The following is a 27,604-nucleotide window of genomic DNA, read 5'->3' as shown; positions in this document are numbered from 1 at the left end:
GGGCACTCTACCAAATACAAGGGAATAAAATGAACACCTGCATACTGAATGATGAGACCCCACCACCTGTCTCCCTCACTTGCCTTTTACCCTCCAGGCAGGAGATCAGTGCCATGGGGATACTTAACCAGCCCAAGAGGAAAGACGTAAGGACACTGACATTCCCAAAGCTAGTAGTCATCAGAGGGAAAGCCTCTAGCTTGAAAGAAGAAATCCAAAACAAATAAAAAACAAAAGGAAAAAGAAACTTGGAGGAACAGAGATATTCAGGGAATAGAAAACTTAAAAAAAATATATGATTATTTTCAGAGAGAGAAGATATTACATACGTGAGACAAGAACTGAATGTTACACAAAGCCAAAATGCTGCTGTGTATTAAAAAAAATTGTAACAGAAATAAAACTCAGTAGAAGTGTTGGAAGATGACAATGAGGAAATATCCCAGAAAGTAGAGGAAAAAAAAGATAAAATAATTAGAGTATCAGTTTAGGAAGTCAAAACAATGAGTTCCAGAAAAAGAAAAACAAGGGGAGGAAATCACTAGCAAAATAATTTAAGAAAATTCCCACAACTGAAGGATATGAGGTTCCAGATTGAAAGGAATTACTAAGTGCCTATGACAAGGCACATTTTCGGGAAATTTCAATTTGTCTCTGATGACAAAGAGGCCGTTTTACAAACTGCCAAAGAAAGGAAAAACAGATTACAAACTAAGGATCAGAAATCAGAATGGCTTCAGACTTCTATCAGCAGTTTCAGAAGCTAGAAAACAATGAGGAATGCCCTCAGTCTTCTGATGGAAGATTATTTCAATATAGAATTCTGTATTTAGCTGTAAGTCATGAATTGCACATGAGGATAAAATAAAGACATTTTCAGACATACAAGGTTAAAAAAATTACCTGCTACACATCATTTCTCCTGAGGCTAATGGGATACATTGTTAACCATGAACGAGCAGGATGTGGGATATAGGATAGGAGATCCAGTTCAGGGGAGAGACGGAGGGTGCAGAGGGAACCCGGTTACATAGCTCGGTAGCAGCCGCAGAGTGATGACAGCCAGTTCAGACTGGAGCAGTCAGAAGGCTGCCGTGAAGACTTCTCCAAGAAGACCAAATTGATATAACTGAATTAATTGAAACAACAGGAAACGAATATGGGATCAAATTGACAATAAGGACATAGAAATCTAAGCAAATAAATGATGACAATAACTAAAGCAAGTTTCCATGCTTGTTCAATACTAGTTGTAATGTCCTCTTAGACTTGAGGTGATAAGCAACATAAATAAATGCTTTTATGACTAAAGCCAGCTTCCTCCCACTTTATTATAAGTATTTAATTCATAAAATTTACTCTATTTTAGAAGCTAGATAAGTTAAAATCAAAATAGCACACTTGAGTCATTCCTAGTTCTGCTCTCTCACTGATTCACTAAACATCCTTCTCCAGTAACTGTCACATTCTAATTTTTAGTATATTATCTGGTTCTAGAACTGACTAGAAGTTAGGACACTTTAGGACTAGCTCAGTTCTTCATCATCCTTTTCTAAAAAGCAGCTTATTTGTGCTCACTACCTAATCATATTTCTGTACCTTGAAATCTGATTTCATCTGCCACTGAAATTTCCAGCAGTATCAGAGATGTGATAAGTTCCATAACTGCTGTCCTCTTCACCTTCTAACTCTCTTCAGAGTTTGTAATGGTTGACTTCCCTCCCCTCTTTAGAGCTCTCCTTTCTTGACTTCTGTTACTTTTTTTCTCTTGGTTGTGTTTCTCCCTCGCTGTACCTTCTTGACTATTTCCCTCTTTGTAAGTGCAGGTATCTAAAGGTCTTATCCTTACCCTTCTTCGCTTGCTTTGTCCTTTCTCTGTAGACAGCTTCACCTATCTTCATGTTTCCAGATATCATCTTGGTGCCAATAACTTTTAAGTCCCTATTTCTGGCTTTAATTTCTCAGTTCCAGACCTGAATTCCCAATTGGTCATCTGAACATCTCTACTGGAATGTTCAAAACTGAAGCCATTCTCTTTGTGTAGTTCCCTTCTTTATCCCCTCCTTCCCCCCCAGCCTGTTGTTCTCATGTGATTGCTGTTTCTGTTAATATGACCACCATCCTTCTAGTCCTTCTAACCTTACATTACTCATTTGTTTCTACCTAGATGTCTTAATAACTACCCATCTATCTCTTCTTGGTTCTGTCTTCTTCCCTCATGTTATTCCTTTCACTGCTTGTTTGGCATTAATCTTCTTAAAATCACTATTGAATCGTATTACTTTATTTCTTTAAACACTTTTGCCGTATCTCCATTATCTATAGGATGAAATCCAAATTTGCAATAACACTACAGGTCCTCTGAATTCTGACCCAGACTTGACTCTCTAACGTCCTCTTTCTTTACCCACCACAGATATTCTGGGTCCAGGCCTCGTAGGACTGCTTCAGGTTTCCCGGGCATTCTCATACCTGGGCTTCTGCTCACATTGGGCCATCAGCCTGGATTATCTTGCTATGTTCTCTCACTCCACCACCCTCATCTATGATAGTCGCATTTGTCCTGAAGCCCAGTTAGATATCACCTCTTGGCAGTTGTTTCTTTTATTCCACTAATCTGAATTCACAGCATTTATCTCTGATAAACAGCTCCTTTTTTAACCTGTAATAATGAATGTATGTCCTTACACTTTTAACAAGTTGTTGGTGTGTATCTTCTTTACTAGATTGGAACCTCTTAGTTGACAACACTATCTTCATTTTGGTGTCACCATGGCAACTAGCAGGTTGTTTTGTGCATGGTTGCAGGTTGAGTGAGTGAGTGATTGTTAAGCAAATGACTGACACATTAGAGAAACCTTTGCTTGACTTTTTCAGGTGAGGCACTTCAAAGTGAAAAGTAATCTTAGGTGTGGGAAGTATTTCCCCTCCACCCCAATCCTCTGCAGGGAAAACCACATCCACTTCAGAGAAATATTTTAGGAATGATATTAGAGAATTAGTATCATGCGGCCACAGGGACTATAAACAGTTATACAGTCACAACTGTTGGTTCTGATAAATGCAAAGTTGATATGCGCCATTGTCCAGGTTAACAAGTCATAGCGTCGAGTGTACCTGGTTGCAAATGTCAGATCTGAACTCTTAGATTGTGCTGCTGGTTAATATTGTAACCATAGTTGTGTTAGTGAGCGCAGCATCTGTGCTTTTTTTTTTTTAAAGATTTTGTTGGTAGTAAATAGCTTTCATTAAATATTTTCTTGTTCCTAATACAGAATGGTAAGATAAAATATGTTCTTTTAATAATAGAAAATGATCTTTTTATCCTTTCTGCTGCATTTCAGGTTGATAGCATACACGTGTGTGCTATTGTTGGCGTTTCGGTTAAGAGATTAATTAGTCTATCAAAATCACAGGAGCAGATTTAGCAGTTATCTCACAGGTAGGGAGCTTACTGCTTTAGGAAAGAAAGTTCATACCTGTGACTGGAACTCTCCATTCTCTCTGAAAGGATTGCCTTTATCAGAGGCAGTTGTGAGGCAGTGGAAATGGCACAAGGTTTGAAGTTGCCCTAACTGGATTCCAATTCCATCTCTTCTCATCATATATTTTTTTTAAGATTTTTTTTGTGTGTGATGTGGACCATTTTTTTTAAATTAATTTTTATTGGGGTATGGTTGCTTTACAATGTTGTGTTGGCCTCCACTGGACAACAAAATGAATCAGCCATACACATACAGATACCCCCTCCCTTGAAGTGGACCATTTTTAAAGTCTTTATTGAATTTGTTACAGTATTGCTTCTGTTTTATGTTTGGGTTTTTTGGCCCCAAGGCCTGTGGGATCTTAGCTCCCCAAACAGGTATCGAACCCACACTCCCTGCATTGGAAGGCGAAGTCTTAACCACTGGACCACCAGGGAAATCCCCTCTTCTCATCATTTTTAACCCTCAGCCTCAGCTTCCTTATCTGAGGAGATGTTTATTATGATTTGAAAGAAGAATGCATGACCAACAACATAAATTTTAATTTGAGACAAACTTCAATTCTCTCTGACTCATGGAACCAGTGAGATAATAGAAGTGTTATGTTTCTCATTTTATGTTTCTCATTTTGCTTGGACAGGTTTAAACCAACCCAATAAAGAAATTTCAGGTATGGCATCTTAGGAAGCATCCTGTCTCTGTATCTCATGACTTTACTCATTTGTTTTTTCCATTTTTACTTGCACAGTTTGGCAAATTCCTTTCTTCTGAAGTACAGTCATAATTCACCATTCTGTTATGTAACTTGAGGTAGAAAGATGGGAGTGGAGTTGTTTATAGTGCATCTTGAGATTTATTTTTGAGACTTGATCTAGGCTCTTGGCTGCTATAGAAACTTTCCAAAAAGGAAAAATATATGATTCAGATAAGTTGAGCAAAATTATCTAAACATTGCTTACTTTACTTGCGCCAGCAGTGTCTCCCTCTCCTCTCTCCTTCCCCTCCCTCTCCCCAACCCTTCCCACCCCCTTCTCCTGTTCTTTTTTTGTGGGGGGAGGGAGCAGGATTGGCTCAGCTATTTACTGAAGCCTTTTTAGTTTATATTTCAAACAGAAGGATTTGTAAATCAGAGAGGTGGAAAATCTAGTTGAGTTTGTATCCAAACAGACTGGAGCTGCCTCCAGGGATGAAGCGTGTTTTGTTATGACCCTCTTGGCACTCCCCTGCCATCTGATTTCTGTAGTAACAATACTTAAGAAAGCAAGCTCCCAAGTTTCTCATAAAGCTGTTGTGTCTGCTGGATTGTTCTGACTACTTTCTTTTCTCTGAAATGTACAGCCTATTTACTTTCCTGTTGTCTTCAGAAATTTGCACGTTAACTTTTTCCCATTTCAGTTGACAGTTAATATATCACAACAGGAACTTCCCATCCATTTCATTTTTTTCCTTTGCTTACAAAATAATTTTTATTTTGTCTGTGTTTGCCATGTTATTTCTAACTACAGAGTAGAGAATAACAGGAAAAATTCAAGGTAGAAAAGAGTAAAAAGAAGATGAATTCTTGGGATAGGAAGGAAGTGAAAGAGACTGAAGTAGAAAGAGAACTGGTAATAAAGATTATTATTTTATGTCAGTTCATTTCTTTTTTATCTTAGAGCACTTTGGGTTTTTTTCCTTTTACTTTAATCAAAGTAGTGCCATCAAAGAGTCAAAAACATATTTAAACAAACCTTTAATAATTAATTTTTAGAAGTAGGAACTGTAGGGAAGTATTCAGATGTGTGTTAGGAACCAGATGAGCTAGGGAGGGAGCCTGTGAAATAATACATTGGGAGTGACTGACAGTAAGAGAGAGAAAAATATATTTAAAAGCAGAATATCATCAGCAGTGCACAAAACAATTAGATAAAAATAGCCTTGGAGTAGCTGCTCAAAGCTAGAAGGTTCCACAGTGGTAGGTAAGCCTCCCAAAAAAGAAACCGCATGCAAAATAGGAATGAGGAGAAAATGTGGCCTCTTTAATAATGTTTAATGTCAGTGATATAGCATAGGGTTGTTGATAAAGATGAGCTTTTATAACTAAATGTGTTTCTATGGTTAATAAATTAGAATTATACTAAAATTTCCATAAGCTTTCCCAAACTTAGCAATGAATTTAACTGCTCTGTTGTATTTATGCCTAAATAATACATTCTTATATAGTACTTGTCTTAGTCCCTGCTGCTATAATAGGATACCATAGACTGGGTGGTTTAACAGCAAACAGATTTGATGTCTGCTAAGGGCCCTCTTCTGGGTTGCAGACTGCTGACTTCTTGTATCCTCACATGGTGGGAAGAGGGCGTGGGAGCTCTCTGGGGTCGCTTTTATAAGAGTACTAATTCTGTTCATGAGAGCTCCACCCTCATGACCTAATTACCTCCTAAATGCCCCAACTCCTAATCCCACCACTCTGGCGGTTAGAATTTCAACACATGAATTTTGGAGGGACACCAACATTTAGTCCGTTGCAGTACTGTTGTCATACCATCATATAAATATTGTAAGGTCCTTACTGAAGGACCAGTTTGATGTAGTAATAATGTCCAGGTAAATAGGATAATCTCATTCTAACTAATGTTTCTTTTCTATTTTGAATAAAACTTAAAAATTACCAAACTCTTTTTAAAATTCTAGTATTTGTATGTATCCAAGTTTAGTTGCTGTCATTGAGGGCCTCTTAATAGCTATTTTAAAGCACACTATATTCTAGTATCCATTTAAACTAGAAGGTGGATTCTTGAGGCTAGAAAGTTTTTTAAAGTTAGAAACTGGATATCAGAAAACTGTTAAAATGCCATGGAGACGGTAATAAATAACATCATAATCTGTTGTTGAATCTGAAGGCATAATGTGCAGGAAGACACCCTTACTGATTCTTGTAGCTACAAAAACAATAGAGAAAACCCAATAGGAATATACAACAAAAATCCAGTAGGAAGAACAAAATATATACCTGGTGTAGTGAATTGATGATGGCCTTCAAAAATGTCCTGATCTCCAAGTGGCCTTGTCCTAATATCCAGAACCTGTGAATGTGACTTTATTTGGGAAGAGGGACTTTGCAGAAGAAATTAAATTAAGGATCTCTCAATGAGGCCATCCTGGTTTATCTGGATGGGTTCTAAATCCAATAAGATTTCTGTCCTTATAAGAGACAGAAGAGAAGAAGACATAGACACAGAGGAGGAAACCTTGTGAAGCAGAAGCAAAGATTGGAGTTACATAGACACAAGCCAAGAAGTGCCTGAAGCTATCAAAAGCTGGAAGAAGCAAGGAAAGATGCTCCCCTTTGGCCTTTGGAGGAAGTGCAGCTTTGCCTATACCTTAATTTTGGACTTCTCGTCTCCAGAAAACTGTGAGAGATAATTTTCTGTTATTTTTAAGCCACTCAGTTTGTGGTAATTTGCTATAACATCCCTAGGAAACTAATACACTTGGGTTTTGGTTTTTTTTTTGATAAATTCAATAAATTCTTGAATAAGTATGCTGTGTAGACTTTATCTCACCTCCTGTCATGTTTTTTGGATACGATACCATGAACTGGCTATTTTAAGTGGGAATCTCTGATTCTTCCTGTTTCTTAGTATCACTGATTGCTCTATCAGTTTTATCTCTTTATATTTTTAGAATAAAAATAAAGAATAGTTATGAATATGAAGAAACGAGAAGTGTGGCCAGATAGACACAATGATGATGAAATAGTGACCATGCTAAGGACTGGCTATGCATTCTGTCATCTACTCCTGGCAGTAGTCCTGTGAAACAGACGCCGTTATTATCCTCATTTTATAGACAAGAATACTGATGCCAAATGAATGGCAGAACCAAAATTCAAACCCAAATATGTATGACTCAAAATCCAGTTTATTATGGTGCTTCTCCATCCCTTTGTACAAATGGCAATTACTGATTGACTATTTCTTATTTTAAAATGACTTAAATTACTGACAAGCAGCTGTGAGACCTTGTCTCTCTTTTCTCTCTTCCCAAGATTTTGTTCCCGATTCAAAGCCCTACAGAGTGACTGACTTAGCAAATTACCTTTCCTTATGGAGATAATCCTTTCATTCATCATATATATTTTTAAAATTTCTATTAAATGCTGCACACTGTTCTGGCCTATGTGAATAAAGCATTCAAAACAGTCAGCAGTGCAGACCAAAGCCCCTGCCTTCATGGAGCTTACATTCTGGTAGGAGTAGACTGACAAAGATAGACAGCTCTATGTTATGTCATAGGGTGATGAATGCAGTGGGGGAAAATTGAGGTGGGGTACAGGATCTAGAGAGTACTGTGGGTGGGCAAGAAGGCAGAGGAACATTATTCTATATGAGATGACCAGGGAAAATCTCACTGTTTAAGGGACATTTGGTCAAGATCTGAAGGAAAAATTCCCAGAACTGAAGGTTATGAGTTTCCAGGTTAAATGAACCTGTTAAGTGCTCAGCAACGTAAATACAGACCTATTTCAAAGCACATCTTCGGGAAATTTCGGAACATCTGTGATAAGGAGAACCTCCTAAAAGTTTATTTAAAACAGAAACAGATTTAAAACAGAAACAAAAATATGCTATACAGCATTCGAATAAGAGTGGCATCTGAGTTCTTGACAGTAATGTTAGAGGCTAAGACCATGGAGTAGTGCTGTTAAAGTTCCACGTGAACATGACTCAAAACTGAAATTGTATCCCAAGCTAAATGATCTGTCAAGTAACAGAAGGGGTAAATCGAAAAGGACAAGAAAAAGACAAAGGGAATCCCCAGAATACTGGTGAAGGGATGTCCCGGGATGGCAGCCATGTAGCTGGCTGAGAGACTGTCCAGTCCAAACTGGGGTAAGAGGATAGAAGGCTTTTAGGGCCTTCTCAATTTAATCTCAATATATCTAAATAATATTCTTATACCACTAGGTTTTATTTAGAAATGTTGAGATAAATACCAAAAGACAAGGCTAAAAATTAAAAGAAGGAATGTCTTTGATGGGGTGGGTTATGGGGTTGCTATTTTTTTATTTATTTGATTTTAAGTATAGTTGAGATTTTTCCCATAATGTACATATATTACTTAATAATGTGTAATTTAAGGAAACAACCTTCTGAACGTGTAAAATCAGCATGATAGTTACTACTTTACAGTGTTGTGAAAAATAACGTGTTAAAATTAAGTTCCCCAGAAGAATGCTGGCACATACTGGGTGCTCATTAAATGTTTGTTTCTTTCTCTCTGCCAGTTTTGTTGTATTTTCTGTGAGAAAAGAAATCTTGAGTTCCATACAATCGATGTATGAACACATTTAAAATCCAACTAGTTTTTAAGTAGGGTACTGAAATTTCAGACTTTAAGTACAAATTATGCATAGTTTAATAGATTATGACAAACATTCTAGATGCCAGATTTTTCATGAGAACAACTCCTTTCATTAAAAAACAGTCACAGATAGTAAATATGTAATCAGAAATGAAGTACACAGCAAACAATTAATTTGACGAAATTTAATGCCCTTTAACCACTTTGGATGTACTTCTTACTATCAACTGGACAGGAAAATCTATCTCCAGCAGTATTTAGATCAGTATTTATTATACATTCAATAAATCTTGGTTGATAATATTGTTGACTAAATTGCCTTAAGTTATCAGGGTCATTTGTGGCAGGAAAAGTATAAATGTTGCTGACTGCTAAAGTGAAGGCACCAGTTTATTTCAGTTCCACTTTATTACAGCATTACTATCAGGTGACTAGTAAACCCTGCACAATCTTTTCTCAAAATTATTTCATTGGATAAGTGCTGAAGATTGAGCTAATATTAGCCCGTAATATGAGGAACATAAGTGATGTGTTAGTTTGTTTTACTGGTGCTGCTTGAAATATATGCCCAAAGTTCTATAAGATACTATCCTACATACCTACTGAGAAATTATTTCACAGAACATTTCATTTGTACCTCTCCTTGGGTAATTTATAACGTCAGCATTTTCTTATCGAGGCATCTACTATTACGGTATAGGGTATATGTAGTGTCTTATCTCTAGTAGTCTTGGTAAGAGTAATACTTTTTTGACAAAGTTACAGACTTCTTCACATGATTGTAGTTGCAGGGGGATGTACTCTAGACCATGTAATGAACGCATTAAAAGTGATCTCTGGTAAAAGAATTAAACATTTTTATAAATGGAAGGCAAAGAACCATTTAGAGAATCCAAGGTGATGGTAGCTTGTGAGTCCTGGTAAATGAAGAAATCCATAAAGATATTTATCACAAGAAGGTGAGCTTTTTGAGGGAAAGAATGCCATGTCAAATCAGGGATGAATGATAAAAACTGTTCTCATTCCCCGCCCCCCGCCTTTTTACAGCCTCCCTCCCCCAAACACACAGAATACTATTTTTATTTTATTTTATTCAACAAATGCTTACATAGTGGTTTGTGCCAAGGATTGTTCCAAGCACTTTGCAAATATTTACTTACTTTACTCTATGAGTTAGGTACTATTATTATCTCTGTTTGTTTACTTTTTTAATATTTAATGAAACCAAGGCAGGGCTTTTCTAAGACTCTGTAAGTAGTAAATGGCACAGCTGGTATTTGAACCTGGTAATCTCGCCCTACAGTTAGTCCTCTGAACCTCTATGCTCTTTCTGCTGCTCACCTTAGAGTGGTGAGCAAAAGAGGCTGAGTTCTTAGGACTTCCCTGGTGGCGCAGTGGTTAAGAATCCGCCTGCCAATGCAGGGGACACAGGTTCGAGCCCTGGTCCAGGAAGATCCCACATGCCGCGGAGCAACTAAGCCTGTGTGCCACAACTACTGAGCCTGCACTCTAGAGCCCACGAGCCACAACTGCTGAAGCCCACGTGCCACAACTACTGGAGCCCGCGTGCCTAGAGCCCATGCTCTGCAACAAGAGAAGCCACCACAATGAGAAGCCCGCACACCACAATGAAGAGTAGCCCCCACTCGCTGCAACTAGAGAAAGCCCGCGCGCAGCAACGGAGACCCAACGCAGCCAAATATTAATTAATTAATTAATTAATTTTTAAAAATCTCTTCTAAAACAAAAAGAGGCTGAGTACTCCTGAGTCCTGTGACGCTGTCAACCGTTATCTCCTTATACCGTTAAAAAAATAAATTTATTAGCAGAGTTGTCTGTTTTACTGTCACTTAGTGGAAAATAATGTGTAGCCATTTATTTGAAAATATGAAAACAAAATATGTAGGTTTCTTGTTGCTATTGGCAATCTTAGGAAAAACTATGATGAATGAAATTCTGTTTACTGAAGATGCAACTTCATGCATCATTTAGAGAACTTCTCTACCAAGAACATGTTTGGCACTTAATAGCACTCAGTAAATATTGAGCCTAATTAAACAGTGAACAAGGATGCACAATATATTTTCAGCATTTTCCAATTCATCATATTCTTTTTAATTTCATGTGATATGGAATTTAAAATATGTATCATGAAAGCCTTAGGAAATTTTGAATGTTTTATAGGAGATCATTTTAATCATGCCACAGCTGATGGTACAGGGTAAACCATGATCCATAATAATCACATTTTACAAATTCAAGCCTAGAACTTCTCTAAGGACAAAACATATCCTTAAAAGCAGTGTTGTGATCTTTCTCTTGCCAATGAGATAGAAACCATTGTATTTATTTCCTGACATGAGGGGGAAAGGGATATTTCCAGTTCCCGTACACAAATATCCCTGTTCTTATTTCTCTGGATGTCCTCTTGAGAGATCTAATAGTGGAAGTGTGATTCTGCCCCTAGTCACCAATGACTATTTCCTTAGCAAATTCATTAACCCCTCTTTTATCTCTCAATTTTTGTCACTTATAAAATATCACTTACGTATTAGACATCCCCTAAATATAGCTATTTTTCACTTATTTCTGTTTTCTATCAATATGACATTTTAAGACCAGCATGTTAAATACATTATTTAGTTTTAAATTAGTTCAAAAACCCAAGCCATAGGCGCTCTAACTTTATTTTATCCTGGGACAGATTTATCTGTTAATAGTAACCATTATTGAAGGTAGGTTAAAGAATAGTACAGGCACATAATCATAATTCTTGAATATGTTAAAACCCAAATTTTTGTTTTTTATTGGAGTTACATCACTCCTATCACTGAAACAAATCTCTCATAGATGATTTTCAAGTTTTTCATTGGTTTTTAGCTTCAGCAATAATAAAGTTAGATGCCATGTTCTGTTGCGGAGAGAAAATACGTTATCCGTTGTGACGGACCGAAAAATTTGTTATTAAAGCAAATGGCAAATCAATCCTTGAATGCAGTATTTTTGTTGGTGAACTACATGGTGCTTTCTTTGTAGGATTGCTGGTTTGGAATTGACTATGTGCCTTGTCTCATAATTCTGTACCTTTTGTACCATTGCTTTTGCCTTTTCTGGAAGACTATCTAATTTATTTCTTATTATGTAGAACTTTATTCGGTAACTATAAAGAATTTTTTTTTTACTGTATGTGCAGAAATTTAGAAGGAAGTTTAACCTCTTGAAAGTTATTTTTCATATTTACTGATATTTTCTAAAACTGAAAAAGATTATTTATGGAGTTATTTTTCATGTCCATAGTGTTTTACACTTGACTTTAACAGATTGGCGGATCATTCATCTCACCTTTTAAAATAAGAAAAAATCTCATATCATTACATAGGAACTTTCAAAAATAACCCTTCTCAAAAAATAGGGGGAAAATGTATGTATTTCAAAATGTAATATTTGAAACGAAAATGTAATAACACTAGTATCATTAAGTGGAACAGAGATGCACTCTTGGAGCCTAGAATATAATTGAATAAAAGGGTCTAATTTTTATTACTATCACCATCCTAATGGTTCAGAAGTAATGACTAGAAGTACCACAGATTAATTTTCCCCTTGCTTAAGAATTTCAGTTTTCCTTTGGGGAATGGATTTTTCTATTAAAAAATAATCAGAGCCATCTTTTTAAAAATCACATATATTTGACACATAACATTGTATGAATTTAAGGTGTACAACGTGTTACTTTGATACATTTATATATTGTAATATGATTACCGTTCTAATGCTATTTATCACATTACATAATTGTAATATAATTTTGTTGTCCATATTTATTACATTGTACATTAGATCTGTATGGCCTACTTACTATCCATTGCAAGTCTGTACCCTTAAACAACATCAGTTTTATCCCCCCAAACCCATCCTCTGGTAAGCACCATTTTACTGTCTGACTTGTTTGTTTTGAGTTTGACATTTTAGATTTCATATATAAGTGATGTCATACCATATTTGTCTTTCTCTGTCTGACTTATCTCACTTAGCATAATGTGTTCAAGGTCCATGCATGTTGTCACAAATGGCAGGCTATCCTCCTATCTCATAGCTGAATAATATTTCATCGGTATATAAATCATATCTTTTTTACCCACTCATCTGTTGATGGACATTTAAGGTTGTCTCCGTATCCTGGATATTGTGAATAATGCTGCAGTAAACATGGGAGTGTGTATATCTCTTTAAAATACTGTTTTCATTTCCTTTGGGTATGTACCCAGTAGTGGAATTGCTGGATTGTATGGTAGATCTATTTTTAATTTTTTGAGGAACACCCATATTATTTTCCATAGTATTGGATCAATTTATATTCCCATCAGTAGTGTATGAGGGTTCCCTTCTCACCACATCCTTACCAGCACCTGTTGTCCCTTGTCTTTTAGATGATAATCATTCTGACGGGTGTGAGGTGATAATATCTTATTGCAGTTTTGATTTGCATTTCCCTGATGACAAGTGATGTTGAGCATCTTTTCATGTGTCTGTTGTCCATTTTGATGTCCTCTTTGCTTCATGATTTATCTCTTGGAGTTCTGCTAGATTTTAGCTTGCTTTAGTTAGTTGTAAGAGAGTAATGGAAATTGAGTGAAGTGGACTTTACCTGCAGTATGCGCTAGTGTTTTCAATTATATAGTACATGTATATGTTGTTGTATCAGTGGTATGCCAAAGATGGCTGTACCATGACATCTTTGCTTTTTATAAGTAGATTTATGGAAACAGTAGCCCACACTTGCAAATATTCTTTAAAACTAAGGCAAAAATAAATGCCTAATGACATATTTTTACTGAAACTGAAGTGTTATCTGCATTATATGGGAAAGGTGGACTAATAGTACTTCAGTTGTGACAGCAGATTAGCTTAACAGGAAATCAACAAGCCAAGCCGTGCAGATAGTTATATATGTATTTTAAAGCCACTGAAGAAAATGAGTTTTTGAAAGCTTTATTAAAGTTCAATTTAAGCTCTTCTTTTAAATGAGGAGGGCCAATGTCATAGGCATGTCCTTGGCTCTGTGAACACATTGAGATATCCATTAATATCCAACCCTATCCCAGAAAGCTTTTAGTTGCTTCTTACTGTTTATTAATGATTTTTTTCATAGAAATAGAAGTGTTGCTTTTGTTTCTGTAGTATATTATTACTCATACACTGAAATAAAACTAGAAAAAGATTTGCCTGGATTTTTCCACAAAGGTTTTGCTTATTTTTCTTTGAAGTATGGTCCTATTCATATGACAGCCTGAGTATTGAGAAGGGTGACTGATGTGTGATTTTGCCTGCTCTTTATAGTGCTTTCTCCTGACCAGTGGCCATTTCAGGTAAGCAAATGCAGTCTACTAAATCATCTTAGCTGGAAAAGCAAGGCAAAGCTCTAATGCCTAGCCAGAAGTTGTAAAAACGTTGTGTGGCCATCAAAATTGTCACTTGTCTGGCATGTGCCTTTTCTAAACACTCTGAGTACTTTGCTAACCATATGACTAACAGATCCTCTGGTCTTTATAATGCCTTTTTATCAGAAGAGAAGTATGCCTTGTGGTCCCATCATATACAAACAAAATGGAATAAAAATTAGAATTTCAGTGGCATTTCTGAATAAGTGGGTGACTTTGGTGTTTGTCATTCTAGTTATAAACAATGGTTTCCTTTTCTAATACGAACTCTGAAAAGAATGCAGTAGGAAGGCCACAGCATCAGAATGTCAGTCTGGTTTATGGGGAGACATTAAAAGAAACTGTGTTTATGGTTAGAAGAAGCTGTGTCTCTGATCATCTGCTGTTCAGAAGAGGGAGCACACGTACAGACTGGTGTACACCTCAGTTTGACTGCTATCAATGTGTGTATCTGCTTGGAGGAGGAGATGACATGTATTACCAGGATTTTTTGTTTGTTTGCTCATTTGTTAATTTGTTTGATAAGAAAGTGGATGTGCAAGTAACTTTTAATTATATGCAGCTAGCTTTTTTGTGTGTACCCTTTGATTTTCAGAAAATCATGCATCTATAGTTTTAGGGTTTCTTAATGACTGTTACATTGACTTCTATACCTGTACCAAAGTCAGAATTCCATAATTACTTTTGTAAGGGGTAGGGAGAAAATATACTATCCATATTCTTCAGAGTTCACAAAACATACTGTTTGATTCATAACTAGAAAAAAAATATCCTAGCGTTTTAGAAACAAAACCAATATTCGTTGACACTGAACTTGGAAACTCACATAGATACAGTCTTCGGTAGTCCATTTATACCTGTTTTCAAGCTATTTGTTTATTTAGCAGATATTTATTAAGCATTTATTATGTGGTAGACATTATATAAGTTCCAAGAAGGACAAGAACAGAGTGCTGTGTTAAGTTATAATAGGACCATAGTTTGACAAGGTGGTGACCAAACTTTAAATTTGATTGATGCTTTTATTTATGTTTGAATTATAATATGGAATTCTGGAACCAGAAGAGACCTTTAAAATTATCTACTCCAACCCTTCATTCAGTGTTTGAATCTTTCTTATTATTCATTTGATCATTGCTGATATTCGACTATTTTTGACTTACAAAAATGGCATTTTCACGTAGTTCAACCTAGTAGAACCATTTAGTAAGTACAGTGCTGGATCATGACTGTGTAAGATGGATTAGTCAAGACAACCCTATCCAACTCTCTGTATAGGGGAGAAATGTGAAACCAGATATTGACAAAATAGTGACTGTTTGCAAAAATAAAATGGCTCAAGTGCCCTCGACTAACCAAAATGGATATGCTGGGTGCTGAATTGAGCTTTCTAGTTATGTGATCCAATATATCATTTCAAAACACCTTCAGACTCTGAGGCTTTTCTAACCCATGAGGGATTTTCTGCATGGACATGGATTTCAGTTACTTTGTAACCTGAGCTCATGGCTGGAGTGTGAGCCGTTTACGCATGCTTCTCCAGCTTCTTAGAGAACTCCTTAGTGTTGTAGTTTAAGATTTTATCAGTCTCTTCAGTGTCTACCTCAAAAGCTGCATTTCTGTGATCAAGGCAGCACAACACATGGCTGTGGGTTCAGAGACATTAAAAATTATTCCAAGAAGCAACATCTAGGGATCAGGATTTCACCTATTACAAGTAGGTCCTAATTGGGTAAATGATGAAATGACTATTTTCCCTTCGTATATAATTCAGTTATCTTCAGTTAGTTAACTTGAAATCGCACAAACCTGAGACGAATTCCTTTATATTCTTGTTTCACCGCATGTACATACACAGTGCTAGGCTGTGGCATCAGAAAATGGATATGCTATGGTCCCTGTCCTCAAGTTATTCTAAAGCACTCCTCGGTGTAAGTACTTACAAAGGTTTGGTAATTGAAATATATTCTTTCATCCATCCATCCATCTCTCCATCCAGGCATCACCGATTAAGTACCTATTAAGCCAGGCACTGTTATAGGCTCTAGCAATAAGCTGAAAACAAGACAAAGCCCCTCCCTCATCTACCTCATGTTCTGGTGGAGAAAAGAGACATTAAACATCAGTACATAGTATAATGTTAGAGAATGATGAAGGCTATAAAGAAAAAAAAAATAGTGGAGAGTAAAAAAAAAAAAAATACAGAGGAGAATGTAATCAACTCTGGGTAGGAAATAAGGTAAACCACACTAAGAATATAATTTTAAATCTGGGTTTTGAAGGGTAAATAAGAGTATAACAGGCAGACCAGGCAAGGAAGGAACTTCTAGATAGAGAAGCAGCAACTTCAAGGCTAGAAGGCATAAAATGGGATTATAAATAGGAATGCTTACTTGTGAGAAAGATTTAGTATAGAAATTAATAAAATATGGTGTATAATATCCTTTGAACAGTGTTGACTAATGGAATAATATCATATTTGGGTATATGAAAAATTGTTTCCTCAACAGTGCTTCTCAGATTTACTCAAGTATCAGAACTCTAGGTAGGAAAAGTGCTTTTTGCAGAACACAGTAAATTATTGTTATAATTCACCTTCAGATATCTGAAAATGTCATTATCGATCTGAATTTGGAACTATTCCAGGCATCTTTAAGATTAATTAACAGTAACAGATTCTAACATTTTAAAATATATTTAAAAAGAAAAAACTCACACTTGAGAAAATCGTATACATGAACTTTCTCTGTCATGTCACGGAAGATTGCTATTATTCTTTTTTATCATCAGAACACGAGTTCAGTAGCATAGTTTGAGAGTTGTTGCACTACAGTTATTCATCAGATGGGCTGCCAACCCGTGTGGGAAGAGTTAGGGAGTCACTGCCTCTTGTAGTAGGCAGCCCCTTCGGAAAGCGCCTTGCAATGGCTCTGACTTCCTTTTATTGAGCTGAAATCTCTTTCCCTGGTAATTTAGACTCACTGCTTAGACTCTAACTTAGACTCTGACTCTTGGATAGAATGATGGAAATCATGACTTATTTTTTATAAATATTCTGAGGAATAATAAGTAAAAATAATTTTGGTATACTTTGCACTATTTTAAGGTTAATTATAAATGAGACAAATAATGATAAAGCGTAAAGCTCACCTGAGTGAGAAGAGGGTAGGGGTTGTTGGTGTTTTGTTTCATATAGGGCGGGGTGGGAATCTGTGGTCTGTAAGTCTTCATGGTCAGATCCTTAGTTTGTTCTTTTCTGTATAACTTTTTGTTTATGTCTTTTCCCCCTCTATGACTCTTATTTGAGTAGCAGTAGGGTTTATAGGAATAGTTCTTCTGAAGTAGAGATAGGAAACTCAAAGTAAAGGCAGAGGAAAACGCAATGTTAGAGTATTATGATCCTTTAAAGAAAATGAAAGCAGATAACGAAAACCAAATTATGATGGAATTAAAGGAGACTTTATATGTGAATCATTGAGACTTGGAGAGAAAAATGGGAGGGAAAAAAGGGTGCCAAAGATACATACATTCACACTCATCACACATATGTATGTATGTGTACATATACAAATACATCTGTGTGTAAATGTATATCTAGATTGTATATGAGAGAGATATATAATACATGTATATAAACACATAAATAGAGATAGAGTATATTTGTTTCTATCAGCTGTTTGTTAAACGGTAGATAAAAGATTGAAACCGGGATCTTCTCATGTCTGTCCTGTTCTACTGTCTGAAGTGGCAGGTGGAATCTGCTCGGTGATTCAAACGGTGAATTTTTTAATTGCTCAGTCCTGACATGCTAACCTTAGCAGACGAGCAGCTTCAGAATGTGTTAGGTCATCATACCAATAATGAAGATTACATCATTGACCTGCCTTCCTTTTTTGGAATGTAGGAAAAAACAAACCCTAGAAATACGTCAGATTTGAAAACAAACCAAAATAATGACTGAGAATAGTGATATTATCTATAGTTTCATCACAACTAGTTGACTAATCAGTTAGGAGCCATTCTGTTTATAAAATTAATTTTTAATTATTCTTTATTTTTAAAATGAAGTTCTAGCTTAAGACCTGAATGAAAGGTTTCAGAGAAATGAAAATTTTCTTTTCTGAATTTAAAATATTTCTATTGCGATAAGGTGACACACTGAGTGACTTTAAGATAATAATATTTGTGTTAACAGACTTCTATATATACCTCAGCTGTAAGATATTTCCCTGGGTTTTGAAAAGTTTATGTTTTAATTCAGCACAATAACACTCAAAATAAGAATCTCTGAAATTTGTTTTATTTTTCTATCCCTAAAATAGGACAGATTTTGAAGTAGATTGCTTTAAAAAAAATGAATCACTTCTTAAAACACACAGATGTACACATCCACCCTTGGGACAGAAGAAATGAATTACCTCGCTTGGTAAATCGCATTGCTTCTCCTGAACTAGATTGCCTCCTGCATCCAGTGCTGTGAAAGAGAGGCTCTCTGAGCAGGAAGGATAGCCATTGTTCAGTGCTCTCTAGCAAAAGAGCTGGGCGGGGAGGGGTGTGGGGGGGGATGGAGTTTGACTGGCGTTGGCTCTGGCTTTTCTACATTCCAATCTGTCTGAGGCACAGAGCGAGAGCAAAAAAAAAAAAAAAAAAAAAAAAAGTGGAGAGAGAGAGAGCAAGTGAGCAAGCACGGTGAGTACCATACGGTATAGAAAGTGTTTTGACTGGCATGCTGGAAAGATCATGTTAGCAACACCCAGAAACTTCATGGAATGCAGACCCCAGGTAAGAGTTCCTAGAGTCTGTCTGAGACAGAAATTAAAAGTTCGTATATATTTAAAGGGAATGTGTGCTTTTTCAAAATTACACAAATGGAATGACTGTTTACTTTTGTGCTTATTGGCTTTTAAAAATAGGTTGTTTTTCATTACTGTGAGTTCACAGGAATACTGTGTGGAGGCTGTCAACATCCAGTACAAAATCCAGCTCAAGAATAGCCTTCTGAGAAACTCAGATAAATTAAAGGTGTAATGATCATAGCAAAATACTAACACTGCAACATTTACTTGTTCTTTTAATAATTTGAAGTGGATTTTTTATTCTGTATCTTCCCCAGATTCTTTATGAAATATTAAGATACCTGGGAATGGATACAGCCCATTTCTCTCTGAGGGAGACAAAATATATTGACCATTAATAATATTGTAACAACCTTGCTTGAATCTCAGTAGCGTGTAGTAAATCTGTTTAATTCGGAAAGCTCAACAGGTTGGATCCATAGACAACAGTAAGAGTTCAAATGAGAACTTTGCTTGTTTTTTGTTTTTTGTGGGTTTTTTTGCCCAAGCAGGCTTTTAATATCCTCTGCCAATAGATGACAAGTTAGAAACTTTAATTAGCTCATTGAAAGTTAAATCTGAAAGAGACTTGAGAGACGTCTACTGCAGTCCACTCTCTCCATTTTCAATGAGAACATTTAGGTCTAATGGAGTTGATGCTTGCTCGAGATCACAGCATTACAACAGAATTGAAAAGAAAATCCAGGTCTCGTGATCTGCAGTTTACTGGTTTTTTCATGGTACCAGCTATCAATACATTTAGGCTTTATACTTTATCCATACTGTATCTGCTGGCTCAGGTACCATGAATTATTGCCTAAAGACCAAATGCATCGTAAACCTAGATTGAAATCTTATGGGGAGGAAATATTGGGGGTTGGATGTCATCAATATTGATATCATATTCTTTTTCGAAACCAAAAATATATAACAAAATATTTATCAGAATAAAAAATAGCTTTCAGTTAAGGAAAATAACTATAGTTTGTATGTTGCTTTTATATAAACAATTACATAGCTGTGGCATGTTCTGAATATCTGTATATGAAATTAAAATTAAAATTGATTTTAATTTCTTTTAAAGACTTTGGGACTTAGCAACTGTATAATTTAAGTTAGTAAAGCTGTTTTGGGGTAACTTGTATCTATTTACTGGAAGCAAAACGTCACCCCATAGTCACTGCCTTCTCTATGTTTATATTTTTTTAATGTAAGATAACATTTTAAAATTATCCAGCTGTTTGAACCAGTTGCTTCCTTATCCAAGGTCCAGCTCTGTTTCCTCCATTTATAAGGGTCCTCTGTTACACCACCTCATGAATTATGTGTTAGAGGGTAACTTAAGTGGAGGATCTTGAGAGTCACAACAGACAGTGAACATCTGTCTTCATACATTTTCATTTAGTCCCTAAAAAGGTTGCTGCCCTTTCTATTTTTCTGGAGACCATTGTGGGGTTGAAAGAGGCCACACTATTCTAGTGAGCTAAATAGTAAAGATAGCCACTGTCAAAAGAATCTGTCATGGCTCTTTACAATTCCTGGGAACAAGTTAGCTTGATTTGGCTGTAAGCACAGTGAAGGGATGCAGTGTTTTTGTGTTAAAGCTTGACCTGCTGTTCCAGTTTTTGACTAGGTCTGTGTAGATGCAGTTGTGATTTATAAGTTTGTGAGGGATGAACAGTAAGTTGTAAGGAACAGTTTCACTACTGCTCTCGGCTATCGGAAATCAAATTACAAAGTACATTCTCTACCCAGAAGGAAACAAGAGACTGTCTTACTGCCGAATCCATTATTAAAACACACTGTTTATAAAAGGACTGATGGCTGTGAGAATGAGGACATAATGCTCTATCCAACTTAACAGTGTTCATGTTGTGTTACACAGAGCTTAGATTTTTTTCTCTCATCTTTTATCCTGCTGGCGTATGTGAAAGGACTGCCATGATATATGTGTATATATTATGTGTGTATATGGTGGGTGGATGGATGGATGGATGGATGAAGATGGACTTTTGGCCTTAGTGTATTTCCGCATGTTAGAAACAATCAAGTCATTAATCTATTGCTGGTATTTTACTGACCTAACTTGAAAGAAACTACTTTATTAACCAATCTGATAATTATAAAATTACTACCATGCATTGGAAAGAGAAAAATATTAGAAGGAAACACATACTCCTTTCTCTGTCCTGAATACAGATGTCAGATTATGCAGGTTTATACTTTCTCTGTTAGAGAAAAGCAGTGTGCTAATAAGGTGCCCATTTTATGACCAAAGACAGATTGTAAATGGGAAGGGAGTGGGTAGGGTGAAATGAATGACATGAGGAAAGAAACTCTCTTATGTATGTGAAACAATTTTCTTTTGACCCTTGTTTTTTTGAAGTCAGGCCCATTTTCACTACTCATGATTTTTTTTCCTTGATACTAGTTTCTCTAAATTTTTTTTCATGAAATATATATCCATATAGTTTATATATTAAATTTGCAAAGAAGGTAAACAGCTCTGCGTCATAGCCATTGACATTTTTCTGATAAAAGTTTGGCTATAGTTGATCAAAACTTTTGTCTCATTCAGAGGAGTTACTTCTTTCCCGCTGCAATTTCTCTCTACTTCTTGGGTATAATTCAGTGTTTTGTAATGCTCTGAGTTGTCAAGTTAATTCTTTACTCATAAAGGTTACCTGATTATCCACTCAAAACTCTGGGAATCCTATTATGTAGACCACATGGTTGTGTTTCCCCTTCTGCTCCAGTCTTGACCTTCTTCAGCAGCCTGTAAAGAGGAAAAGTGTTACGCTGGTTTTGTTCTTTCTGTTCTTTCACGCTCTCTAGTGGTTGTTTGTGGTTGTTCTTGTTTTCAGTTCCCTATCAGTTTTAGTGAAGCAGGTGACTGTGGTGAAATCAGGTTCAGCAGATTCTTACACTTGAGATGCATGAACTTTCTAAAATATCTAATTCTTTAGTGCAGAAAGAGAAAAAAATTGATTATGTTCTGTTGTTTCCTATTGAACAGTGAGTCAAGAAAATGAGTTATGACTCAGCAATATAAATCCTCTTAGAGCTGTCTTTTCTTTCTCTTTATTTTTGTCTTCCTTTGTGTGTGTGTGTGTGTGTGCGTGTGTGCGTGCTGATGGGGATTCAGTCTATCAGAGTTTCACATGTAATTATGGGTATGATATCTGCTTGTGTCTGGAAGCCTTAAGCGTTGCCACTGAGAATATTTTCTTTGTGCATACTTGACAAGTAGGAGAGACTTACTGAATCATCATTAAAATTCAGATGAAGGTCTTTATCTTCTCTGGTACCTTCCTCGCCCCTACTCAGACTGTACCATTCTGCTGAATGAGGAGCTCTCTGAACTTAAACACATGGAGAAGGAGCCAGTGAGGAGTTCTTATCAATAATTAGACTCTGTAAGACTCCACATTTCTGTCATTCTCAGGTTTACGATATTTTATAAATAAGTGAATTGCTGAAACAGCAACTTGTAAAGTTAGTTCAGGTTAATACAGTTTTGTTCTTTGAAGAATAAAAATGACCTGGTTCTGCTTGCTCTTCTTTGTCAGACTTTCAAAAGTAAGTAAGCAAACAAGTTTAGCTGCTAGGATCAAGCCGGTGTCATTCAGGACCAGGTGTCACCTAGGATAGCCAGCCTGTTGGACAATTTGCTTACTCTGATTATTGCATTTAATTCAGACTATAGAGTACCTTTGGAAAAACTTAGCAGCACTGTTGTATAGTTAACTATTCATAGATATTACCTTTAGTTAACATGAAAACTAGAAAAACTGGATATTCTTTCACTTTTTAACCCTCTGATTTGTAACTTTCTTGCTAAATTACATTTCAAATGGGTTGTGTGCAGTTGATTTGATTTCTGGTCTCTTGATTCAGATAGGAGAAGATAAGATGTTTGGGTCCCTACTTCAATAATCCCTTTTTCTAGGAACACCTAGACTATAAAGCATCAGTTAAATAAATGAAATAATTTATTTCATTTGTTTAAAAAAGGAATGATGTGTCAAAGGGAGTGCAAGAAGAGCCACCAAAAAATCTAGCCCGTGTGAATACATTGAAAGAATTGGGTTTGCTCAGTCAAAGGACAGGACAAGATGTGATGTGTCTGTGAACAGGGAAGGATAATCATATTTTGTGTACCAAGAGCTCATTATGAAGAGCTCATTTCTAAGATTTTGTTCAGTATGGTTATATTTCTTATTAGCATTTTCTCAAAGTATAGGAAACAAATCACTCAAAGAAAGGATAATAGATTATTTACCTTCTGCATATGGTAAAGGAACTGTATCACAGTAAGTATTTGGTCTGATTTTTGTGAGTCTCCATTATACAGCTGAAATATAAGGAGATTTTTAATGAATTAAGATCTTTATTTTATCTTCCATACAGTTAGCTTACGTACATCTTGAAATTTTTCTTGAAGCATTTTTGCCTCCCCTTAATACTCAGTGAAACATCATGGTAGTTTCCTGAAACAATAAATGTCACTCTGTTTTATGAGTACCATTTTTTACTTGTAAATATTTGCACAGTGACAATTGCTAAAATTATGAAATATATTTTTAGTAACTTTGGTTTTATTCATTTCCTTTCCTTATAAATACAGCACTCAGTAAATACTTGATTGATGATCAACTTGTAAAGGTAAATTTTCCGAAGAAGTAGCTTTTTTTCTTTTTTTTTTTTCCAATTGGAGCCAGTGTTGACCATCTTTATTAACAAAACCAAAACCATGGTGTAAGGAAGAAATCCGAGGAGTTATTGCTGTCATTACAAAGAATGAAAACCAGTCTCCCTTGGAAACATTTTTATTAACAAAACCAAAGCGTACTATTCAAAGGGAATTTATTGCAATATAAAAGGCAGAAGTCTTTTTAGAAAGTTTAGAAGTTACTTGTTTGTTTTATTTGTAAATGGAAGGGTATTTAAAAGCAGAAGCCAGGCTTTCCTCTGGTCCTTTTTAAAAAGAAAATCCAACCAATTATTTACCAGTTTTTCTCAGAAACATATCTTCTGAGAAACTGCAAAATGTGAACAAACTGCAAAATGTATTTGACAATCAAATTTTAATTAACAAGAAATAGTGAGCTTCAAGGACGTGACTATTTTATTGCTATAAAATACTGTGATTTATGACAGCTTCCCAGTAGGTTTCTTCCAGTGTCAGAAATTGTAAGCCCATTTTTATTTTGCTTAGTTCTTGAATTAAATATTTAAAGGTAGACTTTTTGTTTCTCTTTTCCCCTGTCAAACCTGTGTTACAGGAGAATAGAAACTGGTTTTTTTAAAGCTTTCCAGGTTTAGTCCAGATGTTGCTTATGTTACATTTTTCTCTGACAATCTGAAAAGAGATATTTTTAAATTTTAATATCCAATCATAATATATAACGAACTCCTACACACCTATGAGAAAAAGGCAAGACTTCAATGCCCATTTTACAAAAGAGCCTATCCAAGTGGGTCTTCAGTATATGAAAAGGTGATCAGTTTCATTATTCATCAGGGAAATGCAAATTTAAACCAGAATGGAATTGCATAACCATCAGAATGTCTAAAATGAGAAAAACAGAAAATACCCAATGTTGACAAGGATCTAGAACAAAAGGAATTCTCACACACTACTGATGAGAGTATAGATTTGTACAACTACTTTGAAGAACTATTTGACAGTATCTACTAAAGCTGAACAATGCTCTGTGACCCAGCAATTCCACTCCTATATATGTACCCAACAGAAATGCATACATAGGTTCACCAAAACACCTGTACAAAAAATGTTCATAATAGCTAAAAATTAGAAACCACCCAAATGCTCATTAGCAGTAGAATGGCTAAATTGTGGTTTGCTTACACAATGGAATTCTATACAGCATTGAAAAGAACTACTGCTTCCTGCAACAGAATGGATAAATCTCACAAATGTATATTGAGCATGAAAAGTTAGTCTCAAAAGAATATACACACCGTTTGATTCTACTTTTATATAGTTCAAATTCATCTGAGGTGATAGAAGTCAGGATAGTGATTATCCTTATGGGGTAATGACTGGAAAGGATGTATAAAGGAGGCTTCTGGTTGTTAGTAATGCTGTTTTGTTTTGTTCTGTCCTGTTCTGTTTAATCTAGGTGCTATTTACTGGGATGAGTTCCATTTGAAAAACTTTATTGACCTGTGCACTCATTATTTATACACTTTTCTGAATGCATGTTATCATTTAGTAAAGAGTCTGAGAAAAGATATTTTTATAATCTTTCCATTTTGCTAAAACAGAACCACAAAATAGAAACAAAAAACAATAAGTAAACTTCCAGGATGATGGTATGATATTCTTTGAAAGTCCATTTTGTTTGCATAGATGGTGAGGAATGACCCCATGTTTATTCTTAAATTGTAAGTTGCCTAGGGAATTCCCTGGCGGTCCAGCGGTAAGGACTCGGCACTTTCACTGCTGAGGCCACGGGTTCAGTCCCTGGTCGGAGAACTAAGATGCGGCAAGCCGTGCGGTGCAGACAAAAATAAAATAAATTTGCCTAGTCTATGTGTGCTGTCAGGGACTTTACATTTGGAGTCATTTAAAGGGTTAGATGGGGAAAGCCTCAGATAGACTGGGCTTATAAGTGCATCTTCAAAACAAAATTGCAGGATGTGAATAATAGAACTACCAGGCTTTCCATAAACTTTCAAAGTACCATTCATAAGCATTCAAAGACATATAAAACACTAATTTTCATATGACTTAAATATTTTATAGTAGTAACAATTTATATATATATTTCTGTAGTGTATATAAAGATATAAATTTACTCATACCAAACATTAATTTTTACATATAGTTATTAATTAGTTCTAGATACAAATTTAATAAGAGTTTTCTGTACCTTTGGCTTTAATATCATTTTGCTTTAAAAACATTTCTATGCTTTTAAAGGATATGTGATTACTTGTTTTATTGGAAGAAAAATAAAACTTTTTTTTTTAACATTTTTATTGGAGTATAATTGCTTTACAATGGTGTGTTAGTTTCTGCTTTATAACAAAGTGAATCAGTTATACATATACATATATCCCCATATCTCTTCCCTCTTGCGTCTCCCTCCCTCCCACTCTCCCTATCCCACCCTTCTAGCTGGTCACAAAGCACCAAGCTGATCTCCCTGTGCTATGCGACTGCTTCCCACTAGCTATCTATTTTACATTTGGTAGTGTATATATGTCCATATATACACTACCACTCTCTCACTTTGTCCCAGCTTACGCTTCCCCCTCCCCATGTCCTCAAGTCCATTCTCTAGTAGGTCCGCGTCTGTATTCCTGTCTTGCCCCTAGGTTCTTTATGACCTTTTTTTTTTTTTTTTTAGATTCCATATATATGTGTTAGCATACGGTATTTGTTTTTCTCTTTCTGACTTATTTCACTCTGTATGACAGACTCTAGGTCCATCCACCTCACTACAAATAACTCAATTTCTTTTCTTTTTATGGCTGAGTAATATTCCATTGTATATATGTGCCACATCTTCTTTATCCATTCATCTGTCGATGGACACTTAGGTTGCTTCCGTGTCCTGGCTATTGTAAATAGAGCTGCAATGAACATTGTGGTACATGACTCTTTTTGAATTATGGTTTTCTCAGGGTATATGCCCAGTAGTGGGATTGCTGGGTCATATGGTAGTTCTATTTTTAGTTTTTTAAGGAACCTCCATACTGTTCTCCATAGTGGCTGTATCAATTTACGTTCCCACCAACAGTGTATGAGGGTTCCCTTTTCTCCACACCCTCTCCAGCATTTACTGTTTGTAGATTTTTTTGATGATGGCCATTCTGACCAGTGTGAGATGATATCTCATTGTAGTTTTGATTTGTATTTCTCTAATGATTAAAGATGTTGAGCATTCTTTCATGTGTTTGTTGGCAATCTGTATATCTTCTTTGGAGAAATGTCTAAAAGAGTTTTTCATCACTGAAATGTGGAAGTATCCAACACTATAAATGGAAGATACTTAATAAATGTTAATTTCCTTCTTTTTCTTTGCAAAAATACAAGCATGATATTTTCTTGAGCATGCCTTTCTTCTCTTCTCACATAAATCGCCCCCCTCCATCTTATCCTTCCAGTTCTGAATCATTAAAATGCATGTGTTTAGTTCTATGGATTCATTTACAGCAGTCTTCTCCACTAGATCCTTCATATTTCACGCTTTACTCAAGCTCAGTGTTTTCATGTTAGCATACTAAATTAGTTTTCTATTGCTGTTATAACAACCATACACTCAATGACTTAAAACAACACCCATTTATTATTTCACAGTTTCTATAGAACCAAAGTATAGGCAGAGTGTAGCTGGTTGTCTGCTCAGCGTATCACAAGGTCAAAACCAAAGTATTAGCAGGCTGCATTCTCATCTGGAGCTCAGAGTCCTCTTGTAGTTGTAGGACTGAGAATCCTGTTTTCTTGCTGGCTATTGGCAGG

General features: G+C 35.8%; 1 protein-coding gene across 5 annotated transcripts in view; it reads left to right on the top strand.

Annotated features, from left to right (window-relative positions):
• Window positions 1-27,604, top strand: part of RASAL2 (RAS protein activator like 2) — a 403,677-nt gene that overhangs the window by 221,541 nt on the left and 154,532 nt on the right. The window contains exon 1 of one of the 5 annotated variants that reach the window (XM_082465090.1): window positions 6,716-19,057. The exons of the other annotated variants lie outside the window; for them this stretch is intronic. Coding sequence (XP_082321216.1) covers window positions 19,045-19,057 — 13 coding nt within the window. The 5' untranslated portion in view covers window positions 6,716-19,044. Of the gene's footprint in view, window positions 1-6,715; window positions 19,058-27,604 lie in introns of those variants that run through there. 5 annotated transcript variants of the gene reach the window in all.

The sequence above is a fragment of the Balaenoptera physalus genome, assembly GCF_965194825.1.
Source record: "Balaenoptera physalus genome assembly, chromosome: 1".
Classification (NCBI taxonomy): Eukaryota; Metazoa; Chordata; class Mammalia; order Artiodactyla; family Balaenopteridae; genus Balaenoptera; species Balaenoptera physalus.
This window is presented reverse-complemented; position numbering and strand designations above follow the sequence as displayed.